General features: G+C 36.5%; 1 protein-coding gene across 13 annotated transcripts in view; it reads right to left on the bottom strand.

Annotated features, from left to right (window-relative positions):
* SMIM14 (small integral membrane protein 14) overlaps positions 1-16,828 on the bottom strand; it is a 94,972-nt gene that overhangs the window by 74,305 nt on the left and 3,839 nt on the right. For 5 of the 13 annotated variants that reach the window (XR_007409945.1, XM_049108671.1, XM_049108669.1 and 2 more), the window contains exon 2: positions 6,233-6,342. The exons of 7 other annotated variants lie outside the window; for them this stretch is intronic. Coding sequence is in view for 4 of the 6 variants with exons in the window: in XM_049108671.1 (XP_048964628.1) it covers positions 6,233-6,342 (110 nt within the window). In the remaining 2 variants the exon portion in view is untranslated. Of the gene's footprint in view, positions 1-6,232; positions 6,343-15,158; positions 15,342-16,828 lie in introns of those variants that run through there. One more of the 13 variants, XM_049108672.1, reaches the window with a different exon arrangement.

Raw genomic sequence — 16,828 nt, 5'->3', positions numbered from 1 at the left:
TACACAAAGAGCTTTTGCCAATTCTAATGCTATCAAAAGTAGTACATGTTACTAATTGTGTGACTGATAGTACAATAACACAGATACACTCAAAAGATTTGTGCCAGAATGTCAGACCCCAAAAATATATCTCATTGTTATTTCCTAATTCCAATAAGGCTGTATATCTTTTCAAGTTTATTGGCATTTATATTTCTTTTTCAAACTTGTCTTACTGATGTTAGTTCTTTATAGCTTCTTTTTATTTATTATAGCTTTTTATTTGGTATTAAACCACTGTTGTATCATAGTAAGATTGGTAACTTTTTATTTTTTAAAGATTTTATTTATTTATTCATGAGAGTCACAGAAAGAGAGGCAGAGACAAAGGCAAAGGGAGAAGCAGGCTCCTCGCAGGGAGCCCAATGTGGGACTCAATCTGCAGACCCAGGGATCACATCCTGAGCCAAAGGCAGATGCTCAACCGCTGAGCCACCCAGGCGTCCCAGATTGAGAACTTTTTATAGGTTATTTGCTTCTCTTCCTTCTAGCTGGCTCCAAAGCCAGATTCACAAGGGTCTATTTTTACATATTTTTCTATTTAAATATTTATCTATCTTCTCAGACTATTAGCCAAAGAGTTAATAAAATTACAAATCATAAAAAACAGATCTAAAATCCTAAGACAGTCATTGAAAATAACATCCAATGACAATATGAAATAATATTTGGAAAGTATTTTACTTTTCTTTAATATTTTAACTAACACTGATTTCTTCCAGGAATATGCTGACAGAACTGAAGGGTAACAATAAACTCTAGATTTTTTTTTTTTTGATAATTTACTTAAGCTCTTTCATTTTGGAGCTATTTTTTGTTACTATAGAGGTTAAGGACTCCCATTAAGGAAAAAAATGTCTTCCAAGCCATTAAAGATTTAGGGAGAAAAGCATTTCTACGTTAATATGTGTATATGAGTTCACTTTGGTTCCTCTTACAGAAGAAAATATTTGGTTTGGTTAGATCCTTTTAAGAACCTATAATATTCGGGACGCCTGGATGGCTCAGCGTTGAGATTCTGCCTTAGGCTCAGGGTGTGACCCTGAAGTCTGGGGATAGAGTCCCACATCAGACGCCCTGCGGGGGACCTGCTTTCCCTCTGCCAGGGTCTCTGCCTCTGTGCCTTTCATGAATAAATAAATAAAATCTTTAAAAAACAAAACCAAAAACCTATAATATTCGAAATGCCTTTAATTCGAAAAGCCTTTAAAAGAGAAAACTTGGAACGCCTGGGTGGCTCAGTGGTTGAGTGCCTGCCTTCAGCCCAGGGTGTGATCCTGGAGTCTGGGGATTGAGTCCAACATCTGGCTCCCTGCACGGAGCCTGCTTCTCTCTACCTGTGTCTCTGCCTCTGTGTGTCTCTCATGAATAAATAAACAAAATCTTAAAAAAAAAAAAAAAGGAGAGAGAACTTTACAAATGCCTAGGGGTAAAAAAAAAAAAAATCCCAAAATATAATAAAATGTTAACATAGGTTTGAAGGTTATAAAAGTCATTTTTAAATGAGTGATTTTTTTAACACATGGCAAAACAGTAAATATTCAAAAGTGCTTTTAATAAAAAATGCTTGGGAGACTCAGTCATTTTTTTTTAAGATTTTATTTATTCATGAGAGACACAGAGAGAGAAAGAGAGAGGCAGAGACAGCCAGAGGGAGAAACAGGCCCCATGCAGGAAGCCTGACGTGGGAATCGATCCAGGGTCTCCAGGATCACGCCCTGGGCCGAAGGCAGGCACTAAACCACTGAGCCACCGGGCTGCCCTCAGTCATGAATTTTTAAAGGAAATAATCCAGTCATATGCTAAATTAACCTACAATAGTTCTCACATTAATTTGGAATGGAACTACCATTACATGACCTTTACCTATAAATGGCCTTAAACTGTTTACTTCTTGCTTCACCAACTGGATAGCAAATTTCCTACAAGTAGGTAAATATAACAGAAACAGGAAAATAAAAATAAAAAAACAGCAAGACCGAGAAAGATGTCATGAAATCTGAATAAAAGACAAAAAAACAAACAAACAAAAAAGACAAAAACCCTGGGGCACCTGGGTGGCGCAGCCACTTAAGCGTCAGTCTTTAGCTCAGGTCATCATCCCAGGTTTCTGGGATCAAGCCCCTCAAAAGGGCTCCCTGCTCTATGCGGAATCTGCTTCTCCCTCTCCGTCTGCTGCTCCCCCTGCTTGTGCTCTCTGTCAAATAAATAATAAACAAATAAATAAAATATTTAATTTAAAAAAGACAAAACTGTGAGGATCATTAAAAATTAAGGACTAGTAAGCAAAATGATAGATAAATCTCTAAAGTCTCTAAGAGACAAAAGAGTTAAAATAGCCAAGAGTCTCAAAATTTTTGAATAGGTAAAGCCCAAGAGAAAAGATAATTCCTAAATGAGTCACTATAGCTAATTAACAAACATAAAAAAGTCACCCTGGGGGGCACCTGGCTGCCTCAGTCCGTAGAGCATGTGACTCTTGATCTTGAGTTCAAGTCCCAAACTGGAGATAGAGTTTACTTAAAAAAAAAATTTTTTTAATTAAAAAAAAATAGGGCACCTGGGTGGCTCAATGGTTGAGCGTCTGCCTCTGGCTCAGGTTGTGATCCTGAGGTCCTGGGATTGAGTCCCATGTCAAGCTTCACACAGGGAGCCTGCCTCTCCCTCTGTGTCTCTCGTGAATAAATAAATTTTTTTTTTACGATTTTATTTATTTATTCATGAGAGACATAGAGAGAAAAGAGGCAGAGACATAGAGGGGGAAGCAGGCTCCTCGCAGGGAGCCCAATGTGGGACTCGATGCCGAGCCTCCAGGGTCATGCCCTGCACCAAAGGTGGCACTAAACCGCTGAGCCACCTGGGCTGCCCGATAAATAAAATCTTTAAAAAATAAAAAAGTAAAGGTCACCTTAACTAAGTCATTGAATACATGCAAATTAATGTGAACTTTCACTTAAACAGAACACAGAAAGTACAATAGTACAATGAAAGTTTACTCATACACTGCTAGTCCTGTAGTTAACTGCTACAACACTTCTAAAAAATAATTTGAGGATATGTATCAAGAACCACAGGGGTGCCTGGCTGGCTCAGTCACAGAACATGCAACTCTTAAAAACTCTAGACTCACGGCTGTGAGTTTGGGCCCCACATTGGATGTAGAGTTACTAAAAAATAAACTTATTAAAAAAAAGGACTATAAAAATGTTCCTACTAATGACATGTATTATTTGTGGTTTATTTTTAAATACTTCAACAGAGGAGGGGAAACAGAAGGCTGGAAAGGAATAAATCTTCCCTATAGAATTCCAAGTAATTTAAGTAGATTTTTTTTTTTTTTTTAAGATTTTACTTATGCATGAGAGACAGAGAGAAAGGCAGAGACATAGGCAGAAGGAGAAACAGGCTCCATGCAGGGAGCCCGACATGGGACTCGATCCCAGGACTCCAGGATCATGCCCTGGGCCGAAGGCAGGAGCCAAACCGCTGAGCCACCCAGGGATCCCTCTTAACCCCTTTACATTTTATAACTTGGGAGTCTCTGGCCTCTGCTGCCTCTGCTCCACTGAGGTTCCAATGAAAACTGAATGCAGGACTTGGAAAGGTGTTTTCCTTTCCTTCTTAAAATAAATCCTCCCAGTACCTACATCAAAACATAACAAAATGGCATCTTATCCTCTATACATCTCAAATTAATTCCTTAAAGGGGGAGGGGGGTGCTGGCTGGCTCAGTCAGTAGAGCATGTGACTCTTAATCCTGGGGTCATGAGTTCAAACCCCACATTGGGTGTAGAGATTACTTTAAAAAAAGAAAGAAGAAAAGGAGGAGGAGGAAGAGGACAAAAGCAAAGTAAAGCAATCAGGTCCAAGAACCCAGAATTACTGCAACTTGATTTTTCCTTTATTTTTCTCAAGGCTCCATTATAAAAATATGTGCCCTTTTTCAACCTCCCTACTTTGTTGCCAATCTCTAGTTTTCTTCTTCAATAAAGGTTAGTTCTCTGCCCTGCTTCCAAGAGCAATATTACTAAAAATTCATTTCCCTCATAAGAAATGAGTCAGAAATCCAGTATGCTCAATGTGAAATTCTTGTGGTTATGGGAAAAAAGGAATGTAGAATTACTATATGCCCAGAAATTAAACGCAGGGAAGAATTAGGCTACATTAAAATGATAGTCTAGGTTCTGTTAAGGTGATCAGATGATGTTTTTTCTTGTTTTCCTAAGTTTCTATACTACATTTTACTGCTTGAATCAATTATGTATTTACATAAGAGTATGTACATCTGTATATATATGTAAACATTCCTACATACATTAAACAAATGATTCTACCCAAAATACTAAGGTTGATGTCGGAAGTCCCACACACTAGTAAATTTTTATCTATAAAGAGAGGTTTGCAAATAGTCTAAAATCTTAAGAATTTAGTATTTAAAAATAATTATATTTATATAACCCTAAATGGCTAAGGACAGAAGTAGTAAGGACACTTCATTATATACCATTTTGTGGCTTCTGAGCTATTCAAACAAATATTAACTTTTTAAAAGAATAACCATACAATAAGCTTCTTCTTGTTCTTCCCTCTACTATGACCATTAGCTCTAGGAACAATAATTGCATCTCAATTTTCTCTTGGACTAAATATGCTAAATTTTCTGAACCCTCTATCTGACCCCTTGTCATCACTGAATTTGTTGGCCAGACTTAATATATAATAAAAAGCTGGAACACCTAAGTGGCTCAATCGGTTAAGCATCTATCTCTTGATTTTACCTCGGGGCATGATCTCAGGGTTGTAAGACAGTCGTATCAGGTTCCACTCTAGGCAATAGATATAGATATAGATATATAGATATAGATATATTTTCAAAGGGTTTCTAAACTTTTTAAGTAAACGTATTACAAAATGAACCAGGAACGCCTGGGTGGCTCAGTGGTTGAGTGTCTGCCTTCGGCTCAGGGTATGACCCCAGTTTGGGGGTCGAGTCCCACGTCGGGCTCCCTGTGAGGAGTCTGCTTCTCACACTGCTTATGTCTCTGCCTCCTCTCTCTGTCTCTCATGAATAAATAAAATCTTAAAAAGAAAAAATGAACCAAATCCCATCATCAATAAATGACTAAGTATATAAACGGACCACACAAAGGTGGTTTAGAAATACAAAGGGTACTTCTAAATCAGCCTTTGTCCTAAATCTGGGATAATCATTCTTTGCAAACTCAGTTTGGAAAAGATAACCTTTCCCTAAAGAGTACACTTATGATGAGCTCTAAGTACAGCACTGCTGAATCACTATATTGTATACCTGAAACTAACATAACACTATGTTTACTATACTGGAATTAAAATTAAAAACTTAAAAAAAAAGAGTTTACCTTTCTTTTCTCCTAGTCACTCTTTGGTGGAAGCTTTAACAAGAAAAATCAAAATACTGAAACTAATGTTGATATGATGATTTGCCAAATCGAGTTTAAAATAAAGGCAAATGGGGGACACCTGGATGGCTCAGGGGGTGAGTGAGTGCCTTCAGCTAGGGGCGTGATCCTGGGTCTGGGGATAGAATCCTGCATCGGGCTTCCCACAGGGAGCCTGCTTCTCCCTCAGCCTATGTCTCTGCTTCTCTTTGTGTCTCTCATGAATAACTAAATAAAATCTTTTTTAAAAATAATAAATAAAGGCAAACGGGAATTCACTTTTAAATTCATTTTAAAAATACACATGAAAAAGAACAAAAGGAAAAAGACAAGGACTAGCTAGTTTTGCTTCAGGCATTTTCCCAAGGCATATCCAGAATCACAGACATCCGGATGCACACCATAGCTGAGATGGTAAGAAGGAAAAAAAGAAGGTAGAGAAAGAAGGGTAAGAAATAATACTATAACCTTAAATAAGAAATAAATTCTTTTTTATAGAGTTTTCTGAACATACCAACCACAAAATGAATTTATTTATACATCAAAGCTTGAATTACAAATAAATGACAGTATCAATATTTTAATAAATGGTCCTAGGAAAACCTCCTAGCAATTAAGAAGGAAAAAGCCCATCAGTAATGCTAGAAAACAATTAAGGCGAATATTTATTTGACTGTTGTGTAAGAATTACTACATACAATGGAAAACACCAACAAATCAACAACTTAATACTGTGTGCAGGGGATCCCTGAGTGGCACAGGGGTTTAGCGCCTGCCTTTGGCCCAGGGCGCAATCCTGGAGTCCCGGGATGGAGTCCCACGTCGGGCTCCCTGCATGGAGCCTGCTTCTCCCTCTGCCTGTGTCTCTGCCTCTCTCTCTCTGTGTCTATCATAAATAAAGAAAAAAAAAATCTTAAAAAAAAAAGTATAAATAAAAAAAAATACTGTGTGCATTTAAAAAAAGAAAATCCCAAATAAAATAAAAAAGAGCAAAAGAATTGGGAAAAAAAACACATTTGACTAATATGGCCGGCAAAGACATCTTAATAACATAGAACATATGCAAACAGATTCTTAAGTAAGCTACAGACCGCATTTGAGATTATAAAACTATAAAAACTGGGTGGCCTGGGTGGCTTTGCGGTTTAGCTCCGCCTTCAGCCCTGGGCCTGATCCTGAAGACTTGGGATTGGGCTCCCTGCATGGAGCCTGTTTCTCCCTCTGCCTGAGTCTCTGTGCCTCTCTCTCTCTATGTCTCTCATTAATAAATTAAAAATAAAAAAAATCTTAAAAAAGACAAACTATACAAACTTTTAAGGCAATATGAATCTAGAAGTTAAAAAATGTTCATGCCCTCTGAATTAATTCTGCTTCTAGCAAAAAAAAAAAGAAAATCTAAAATACAAAGATGGTTCTCATAATTTTGTAAGAATGAAAAACCGGAACAATCTAAATGTCTAGATAAAAGGGAATGTTTAAGTTATGATATATACTGTGAAGTATTATGCAGCCAAATGCTTCATTTTCTTTCATAATGACATGGGGAAATGATCATAATACAAAATTAAAGTATATATCAAAAAGGATATAAAAATAAGCAAGCACATGTACACAGTTAAAAAACACAGGAAAACACACGTTCAAAAAAGTTGAAAGAATGCATACCAAAACTTCAACATTGGGTATCTCTGGGTAACATGATTTTAATTTGCGCTTTACACATTTTAAGTATCATGCAATGATCATACATTAACTCTTAAAATAAGGAAAAAAAATTTCAGATGCAGCAGCTAAACCCAGGAAAACTAACTCAGATTTATCAGTAAATGGCAAAAAGTAAATAACTAAAAACATGGCAGGGATATAATTAAGAGGTTTAGGAGACATCAATCAGATGCAATGTACAGATCTTATTTGAATCCTAATTCATAATTTTTTTTAGTTTTATTTTTTTAAGATTTTATTTATTTATTCATGAGAGATACAGAGAAAGAGAGGCAGAGACATAGGCAGAGGGAGAAGCAGGCTCCCTGCAAGGAGCCTGATGTGGGACTTGATCTCGGACCCCGGGATCATGCCCTGAGCCAAAGGCAGATGCTCAACCGCTGAGCCACTCAGGCGTCCCTAAATCCTAATTCAAACAAACACTGTAAAAGAACATTTTTTTTTTTTAAAGAACATTTATGTTAAGAACAAAAACTCTGAACACTGACTGGATTAAAAGACATTTAGGAATTACTAATATTTATATATATACTTTTTTTTTTTTTTAGCATAACTACAATTATCACACCTAAAAAGAGTCCTTATCTCTGAGAGATCCCACTAGGTATTTTCAGTTAAAGGAAGAGAATGCCTGGGATCTAGCTGAAGATAATCCTGCAAAGGGAGAAGCACAGACAAAATAAAACTGCCATGAGTGGGCAGCCCTGGTGGCCTAGCGGTTTAGCGCCACCTGCAGCCCAGGGCGTGATCCTGGAGACCTGGAATCGAGTCCCACGTCAGGCTCCCTGCATGAAGGCTGCTTGTGTCTCTGTGTCTCTCTCTCTCTGTCTCCATGAATAAATAAATTTTAAAAATCTTAAAAAAAAAAAAAAAAAAGGCCATGACTTAAGTAATTGTTGAAGCCAGTTGATGGGTACACCAGAACTCATTATACTATTTTATCTTTTTGCACCAAAAATTTCAAACATACTCAAAGTTTTTTTAAAATACAGTTTTACAGAAAAACAAAACACTCTTCTGCTTTCCCCATGCAAACATAGGTAGGGGGTTCTACTTGAGAAATCAGGGATAACCAGGCTGATTCAAGGTCAGAGGATGAAAATTATCTTCTGTGATTTTAAGAAAGTGACTTACAATGAAATCATCTTTTCAAAGAGTCAGCCAAATCTTTACAGTCATCAAGAATCATATCAAAATTCTTTCCATTAAAAAAATAAAAACTCACAGCAAGAGCAAAATGCAAAGTAACAATTTAGAATGCATACAATTTGTTTCTAAAACAGAAAATCTAAAAAAATAAAAAAATAAAACAGAAAATCTAATAGAGGGGATGTTCAATGAAATGGGGAATTCAGAGTAAGTATTCTATGCACTTCTTCTAAAAGGTATCAATTCTACTGATGAAAGCTCCAAAGTTATAAAACCAAGAAAGTGAAATATGCCAGAAACTGCTGGCACTGCCTCCAGGTCATTCAGAGAGCCCACACCTGAGTTTGCTTTCTACTCTATTTTTAACCTTATTCCCAATTATATCAGAGGTAACGGTTCACTTCTAAAAATAATGTTTCTAGAAACAGCTTTCCTGCTCCAAGTTTTTATGCAGAGGTTTTTATCCAGTAGTCAATTAGATAAGTGACCAAACAGAAGAGTAGAGAGATATCCCAAAACTTTGGCTATCTTTCATATTAAACATGAAGAACAAAATATTTGTCTATCATTTCTAGCAATACTATCATTACAATGCTATAGACTAATATACTACAATTAAGTATTTGGGATTACTTTCATCAGAAGACCCAACATCTCAATGTAATAATGTGTTCAAACTTAACATACAACAGATTTTTTTACAACATTTTTAACATATTCACTTACTCTATTCTTTTTTTTTTTTAAGGAAAGTTTTTTTTTTAAGATTTTATTTATTTATTCATGAGAGAGAAAGAGAGAGAGAGAGAGAGAGAGAGACAAAGACACAGGCAGAGGGAGAAGCGGGCTCCATGCAAGGAACCCGATGTGGGACTCAATTCTGGATCTCCAGGATCACACCCCAGGCTGCAGGCGGCGCTAAACCGCTGCGCCACCGGGGCTGCCCCACTTACTCTATTCTTTTATCAAAAATGGATCTCAACCAAACATAGCCATACCAAAAAAAAAAAAAAAGCCATACCTATAGTTTATATTTGCCTGTAGCTTGGCTAACTACTTTCACATGCTAACAACAGCCCTTCTGACAAAGTCAAAAGCAGGGAAATTATCCATTATTATTATTTAAGATTTTATTTATCCATCCATTTGAGACACGGATAGAGGCAGAGACATAGGCAGAGGGAGAAGCAGGCTCCCCACGGGTAGCCTGATGTAGGACTTGACCCCAGGACCCTAGGATCACAACCTGAGCCAAAAAGGCAGATGCTCAACTGCTGAGCCACCCAGGCACCCCAATTATCCCTATTTTTAAATGAGGAAAATAGGTTAAGGGAAACTAGCAATTTGACCATAGTCACACATCTAATATAAGACTGGACAGGAAGTCACAATGTAAATTCCTGACCCGGATTCATTCCACATCTGTCTTGACATGACCAATCACGCTAGTGACATTTGTTTCACTCTTACAAAGATCACTTTCGAGCAGTACAGAAATTACATAAATATCAACTGACTTCCTATTACTTCTTACTAATAATGTACTTTTAAATACATTTGCATCTCTGATGGAAAGAAGTCACGGAAGTATGCAGACACAAGTTCAAATTGGTCAATCATTTGCTAAAAACTGTGCTAAAGCTATGACTGGGAGAAGTTAAAGACATTTTAAAAATTTAAATATTGAAATAAACTCCATTATCTATACCTTAAATATCAATTCTTTGTGCTTAGGAGTTAAGATTCCCTGAATTCTATCATGACAAGTTTTTTTTTTTTTTTAAGATTTTATTTATTTATTTATTCATGAGAGACACACAGAGAGAGACAGAGACATAGGCAGAGGGAGAAGCAGGCTCCATGCAGGGAGCCTGACGTGGGACTCGATCCTGGAGATCCAGGATCATGCCCTGGGCTGAAGGCAGTGCTAAACCGCTGAGCCACTCAGGCTGCCCTATCATGACAAGTTTTAAAACTCAAATTATTAGCCAAACAATTATAGGTACAAATCCCTTATAATATTTCCTATACTAATCCAACAGGGTGACCATATATTGTTCCACCTAGAATGAGCCATTTGTAAGAGAAAATACAATTAAGAACCATCTCTGAAATTCTTACAAAATATTTTTACAAATAACTAAAAGTTTCAAGACACTCTTTCAGAGAGACCATACTATTCAAAAGGAAGAGATTAAAGCAGGCTAGAAAGGATAACAAAACGCTTATTTTCCACAGAGTGGAATGCAAGAAACAAGGTATGATCAATAGGCTCATGTAAGATATCACTGTAGAGATAAGATATATACTGGAGGATGGTAAGTCGTCCTTTACTCATAATTCAACAAATCACAACTTGACAAGTGGTAATATTAAAACTTTGGGGATGCAGCAGTTCTCACCTACTCACTTAAAAAGAACTGAGGTCCAGACAGCTTCGGGGACTTACCATTGTCACAAAGCAAAGGTCAAATTCAAACCCATGTCTTCTCTCACTTCTCCTTTCCTAAGGAGGATATATCTAAAAAGTCGTCAGGGGACTAAGTAACTGGCAGAAGAGTTTAGAGGAGGATATAAAAAAAATAAAGGGCATCCCCTACCTCTAAGAGCCTGCAATCAAACTAATTATTAATTATAATTAACTCATAGAATAATAATTACATACCAGTATATAATTAACAGCCAAAATAAATGTCACAGACAAATGACTTCTCAGGAGAAAGCTCAAAATCAAAGAAAGGACCTACTTCTCTTCTCAACTAACCTATCCCATTGCTTCTAAAAGCTTAACTCTTCAAAGTCAAGAATTTCTCAGCTTAATTCCTCTGTATCTGCAGCACAGAGCTCTGTTATAGGTCTACCTCTAGGGTGGCCAACACTTTTCTAGAAACTCAGTTACTGTGACCCACTTTCCCTATATCTGAGACACTACCTTCTATTTCCTCAGTGACCTTTTTCTCCCTTACCTATTTGTACTCTAGGAATCACCTTAGGCTAATACATCATGGGATAGCAGAAAGAATATATCTTAGATATAGAATTCAAGTTATGGCACTACTGGGAAAAGGATATATTAGCTTCTCTGTGACTTCAGTTTCACTATCTATAAACCAGGAGTGATAACTGAAACTATTCTTTTTAAAGGGTTGTTTCAAGGATCAAGTGAGAATGTGTAAGAGTGCTTTATAAGCTATAAAATGCTCTGGGCCAATTCAACTCTAAGCCCTTAGATTTGAAATTTATCTTCAACTCTCAGCCCAAGATCTTTGTATACTCCTTCGGCATGTATGCCCCTTGGGCTCAGCTATCACTCTTCTGCATACAAGAGAAAGAGCAGAAAGAAGTCTTCTGTTCTTGGCCCCTGACCTATGAATTTCCTGTCCTCTTCTGGCTTTTCCTTACTTTTGTTCAATCCCAAAGATTCTCTCAAGGTCTGGAGTAAAATTTATTATGAATGGTCAAAGGAAAAAAAATTTCCAAGTGAATGATCTTGGTTTATATTCAATATCATAACCAAAATCTTCATATTCTAAAATGTTTTCTAAAATTTCTACTCAGGAGTACTTATTAGTCATATTCTGAATTAAAAAATTTTAAACTGGGGATCCCTGGGTAGCTCCGCGGTTTAGCGCCACCTTCAGCCCAGGGCGTGATTCTGGAGTCCGGGGATCAAGTCCCGCATCCGGCTCCCTGCATGGAGCCTGCTTCTCCCTTTGCCTGTCTATGCCTCTCTCTCTCTCTGTCTTTCATAAATAAATAAATAAATAAATAAGTAAATAAGTAAATAAATAAATAAATAAATAATAAATAAATAAATAAATAAAATCTTAAAAAAAATTTTTTTAACTAAGGGAAAAAGGCTGTTTTTCCCTAAGTTAGAAAAATTCAACAGAAGAGGACACAAAAATTCCATACCATGTTATCCCAAATCACAGTGGATAGAAGTTACATAGTTAAGAAAGCAGTTTTCAATAGCTGTATTACAAAATACTAAGGTGCTCTGAAATTGTGAAGTATATCACAAGAATGTTACAAGTCTGTGAATGATTTACATCATTCAAGTAAATTAGAGTGGAATCAAGACTTTTTCCTCTCACTCATCTACTTGCCTATATGATTTCTTGAACAGAAAGGAGTTATGATTATTGCTCTCCCACCTCACGGAACTCCTCTCATCCATGCTATGGCTAGGTAGCATGTCTGTACATAGATGCACATAAATGCCATTTATGATGACAGGAAAAATGCTTAGAACCACTGTGATAAAGAAACCAATATTATCAAAAAATAAAATTAGAATACAAATTTTTTTGTCCTCAAAATTTTGTCATTTTGCTTTACATAACTTTTGCTAAGAGTAACAAAGAAACAAAATACATACTATGCAAAAAAAAAAATTAACTTGTATTTTAAAAAGCATAGTATAAGAGATAAAGCAAGATAGCAGCCAGAACACTGACCTCTAAGCCTGGTGCAAATACCATAAAGATGCTTACTGCACTCCTATCTTGATTTGAAACATCTTTATTAGCTGTTAAATTTTGAAAACACTACATGTAGTACTTGTCAATGAGTGCAGTCAAGCAAAAACCAGCTTCATTTTGTATTTTTACAAAGCTGAGACTCACATCTGTGCTTTGATCTAAATTTAAAAAAGGAAATGAAAATTCAATATGAAAATAAGCAATGAGAAGGTAACTTTCTCCAAAACAAAAGCACTGAAGTTCATAATGTCATAAACAAAATAAAAACCCTATAATATATCTAAAAATTGGGTTTTAGTTGGGAACCAAGATTTTACTTTTTCAAAGGAGCTTTTATTTTTATTTATTTTTATTTTTTAAAGTTTTATTTATTTATTCATGACAGACACACAGAGGGGGAGAGAGAGGCAGAGACACAGGCAGAGGGAGAAGCAGGCTGCATGCAGGGAGCCCGATGCGGGACTCGATCCTGGGTCTCCAGGATCTGGCCCTGGGCTGAAGGCGGTGCTAAACCGCTGAGCCAACCGGGCTGCCCAGGAGCTTTTTTTTTTTTTTTTAAAGCAACACAAATTCATAGTTTTAAAATTCAAATATAAAAAGGTTAAAAAATGCAAAAAGGTAACTCTCCTCTCTTCTGAAGCAACCTCTATTAAAAACTCTCATGCAAATCTTCTAGGCAGTACAAGTATATGTATGTTGTATATTACTCATCAAATTATGATTAAAGTCACTATCTTTCAAATCACTAAAATGCTAAATAGAACTTTTCAAAAAATAGACTGGTTGCTCTAATTATTCAGAGCTTTTATTTATTTTTTTATTTTTATTTTTTAAAAATTTTTATTTATTTATGATAGTCACAGAGAGAGAGAGGCAGAGACATAGGCAGAGGGAGAAGCAGGCTCCATGCACCGGGAGCCCGATGTGGGATTCGATCCCAGGTCTCCAGGATCGCGCCCTGGGCCAAAGGCAGGCGCCAAACCGCTGCGCCACCCAGGGATCCCTATTCAGAGCTTTTAAAGCTAATGTTTCATCACTTATAATGGTGAAAAGCAGGAACTACATTCATATTCAACCTCAAATGAAAACTTTAAGTAATCCTTTTATTCAAAGTATCTTCTAAAATGTAGCCAGTTAAGGGGTGCCTGGCTGACTCAATCCAAAGAGCATAGAACTCTTGATCTTGGGATCATGAGTTCAAGCCCCCTGCTGAATGTAGACACCACTAACAAAATAAAACTTAAAAAAAAATGTAGCCAGTAAAAAATGAAGTTTAGAAAATTTCTAAGGCCTTGGTAAAAAGCTCATTAAGTTAAACCAAAAAAAGGGGTGCCTGGGTGGCACAGTTAAGTGTCTGCCTTTGCTTCAGGTCATGATTCCAGGGTCCTGGGATCAAACCCTGTGTCATTGGGCTCCCTGCTGAGTGGGGAGCCTGCTTCTTCCTCTGCTTGTCCTCCTTGCTGGTGTTCTCTTTCTCAAATAAATAAATATCTTTAAATCAAACAAAACTCTAAGATACAAGCTTATATGGGTATCATATCTCATTTATACCAAAGATGCATTTTAAATAATTACATAAGATTGAAAGAAAATACACGTACAGAAATAACTTTTGAATGAGATTATAGATTTTGTTTTGCGCATCATATAGAACTATCTCTTGCAGCTTTTCAGTAACAAGTATGTCTTTTGTTAAAAAAAAAAAAAAAAAAAGAGGGGCTATTAGAAATCCATATCCAGTTCAGGTTTATTTATTTATTTTCCCCCAGTTCAGGTTTAAATAGAACAAAACAATTCATGAAAATAGTTCTACCAGCTTATTCTGACACCTGTAACAAGTAGGTTTATTTATTATAACTTCCATGAATCTGTAAGACAAAAAGACTACACAATACTGCTGTAACGAAGTCCATAAGCTTTGGGTCAAGGCAGAATTGGGTTTGAATCCCAACAGTACCAGTACCTTTACCCTGGACAACCTACCTAACCAGCCAGAGCCTATTTCCTCCAGTATAAATTAGGGATAACAGTATCTGACTTAGAGGACTGATGTAACCAGGTAAACAAAGTATGCAAAGGAACTCAAAGGACCAGCAAATATAACCATTAATAGTAAATATCATTATTGATATTCAAGCAGGTAACTGTTTTTTAATTTCAGACTCAAATAATTTTCAGCCCTTTTTCAAAATGGCTTTGAAAGTGCCCAAACTGCTCTTTACCCAATATAGGATGATCAACTCAAATGTGCTCAACTATAGAAACAATCATTCATATGGTTAGTATTTATTATATGGGTCAAAGCATGAATATACAGATAAATACAAAACAAAAAAAAAAATACCTTTACTTATAAGCCTGTAGCAGTTGTCTAAGAAGTTGGGACACCAGCGGTTGAGTGTCTGCCTTCAGCTCTGGGCCTGATCCCAAAGTCTGGGATCAAGTCCCACATCTGACTCCTTGTCGGAGGCCTGCTTCTTCCTCTACCTAGGTCTCTGCCTTTTCTCTGTGTCTCTCATGAATAAATAAAATCTTAAAAAAATAAAATAAAATAACTAAGAAGTTTTACAATCTTAAAAAATCTTAATATAAGTCAAAATATAACAGAAAACAGTTGGGAGTACTGAACTTTTTGCAAAATCTTCACATTCAACATACTAATATATTATTCATCATTACCAATTTAGACAATTTAGTGTCTTATATTGAGGTTTTGTTCTAAGTCCTATTAAATTATATGGAAAAAGATATAAATAATTTCTTTTAGCAATGCACCTTTTACAAACCTAAAGTTGTAATTTTTTGTCTTTTATTAGGCTTGTCCATTAGCAAGCCTACTGATTATCTAATTGATCCTCCCTGACCTCATGGTCCTCCCAATCAAATAGGGAATATAGGGACACCAGGGTGGCTCAGTGGTTGAGCATCTGCCTTTGGCTCAGGGCCTGATCCTGGATTCCCAGGATCAAGTCCTACATCAGGCTCCTTATATGGAGCCTGCTTCTCCTGTCTCCATCTCTCATGAACAAGTAAATAAAATCTTTAAGGAAAAAAAAGAAAAAAGGCAAGACAGCCACAAACAGTTAAGTACAGAAGGTGAAGTGATGGGAGCAGACATATGGCTATTTACAGAAACCTGAGGTGGGCAAGGACAGACCTCTGGTAAAGGTCATGTGTGACCTGAGCCTCCAAAGATAAACAGCCAGGCTTAAAAGACCGGGAAGAGTCTAAAGACAATCAATGTTTCTCTAGTTTAACTAAGTTCCTCCACCACGAAAAAATCAACACACCAATCAAATTTAATTTTTTTTAAACTTATTTGGAAAGGGGTCTTGCAGTGAGAAATCTATTCAGTTTATAATGACCCAATAATAGTTCAAGTAGTAAATCACCCAAATCAATGGAGAGAATGTAGGAAGAATTCAAAATGACTATACGAACAGATAGTAAGTGATAGGTTTTTTGGTATGTGGAACACAAAGAGAAAACACTTCAAATACTTTAAATTTACTGTAAGCTTGGTAGGCTTCTCGATACAACAAAGCAAGAAGACCTAGAAGTCTTTGCAGACGTCACCTCCTTCTGCAGCTTTGCCTGTGCAACTTCAGGCAAACAGACCAAAAAAAACCAATTGGACTTCATTAAAGACTGGATTGGAAATGCGCAGAATACACTATCTGGCCCTTAATAAAAACATGGCCTTTCAAACCGAAGTACTATGTACAGTTCTAAACACTAGTTCAGAGGCAGCAGGGTACAGTGATTAATAGATGTGTTCAAATCCAATTTTCTGTCACTTACCATGTCACAGTTCCTTCACTTGTAAAATGGGAGTAGGAATACCTACCTTTGAGTTGTTGTACAATTAAATGAAAAACATGTAATTTTTTAGCATAGTACTTAAGGGTGTTCCCCAAAATGGTAGCTATCATTACTACTATAAAGCAAGAAGTAAATCTCCTAGAGAAATGTCATTAAAATATCAAGAGGGGAGCAGCCCGGGTTGCTCAGCGG

The sequence above is a fragment of the Canis lupus genome, chromosome 3 (genome assembly GCF_003254725.2).
Source record: "Canis lupus dingo isolate Sandy chromosome 3, ASM325472v2, whole genome shotgun sequence".
Classification (NCBI taxonomy): Eukaryota; Metazoa; Chordata; class Mammalia; order Carnivora; family Canidae; genus Canis; species Canis lupus.
The sequence above is the reverse complement of the archived record's forward strand: the minus strand, read 5'-3'. Positions and strand labels throughout refer to the sequence as shown.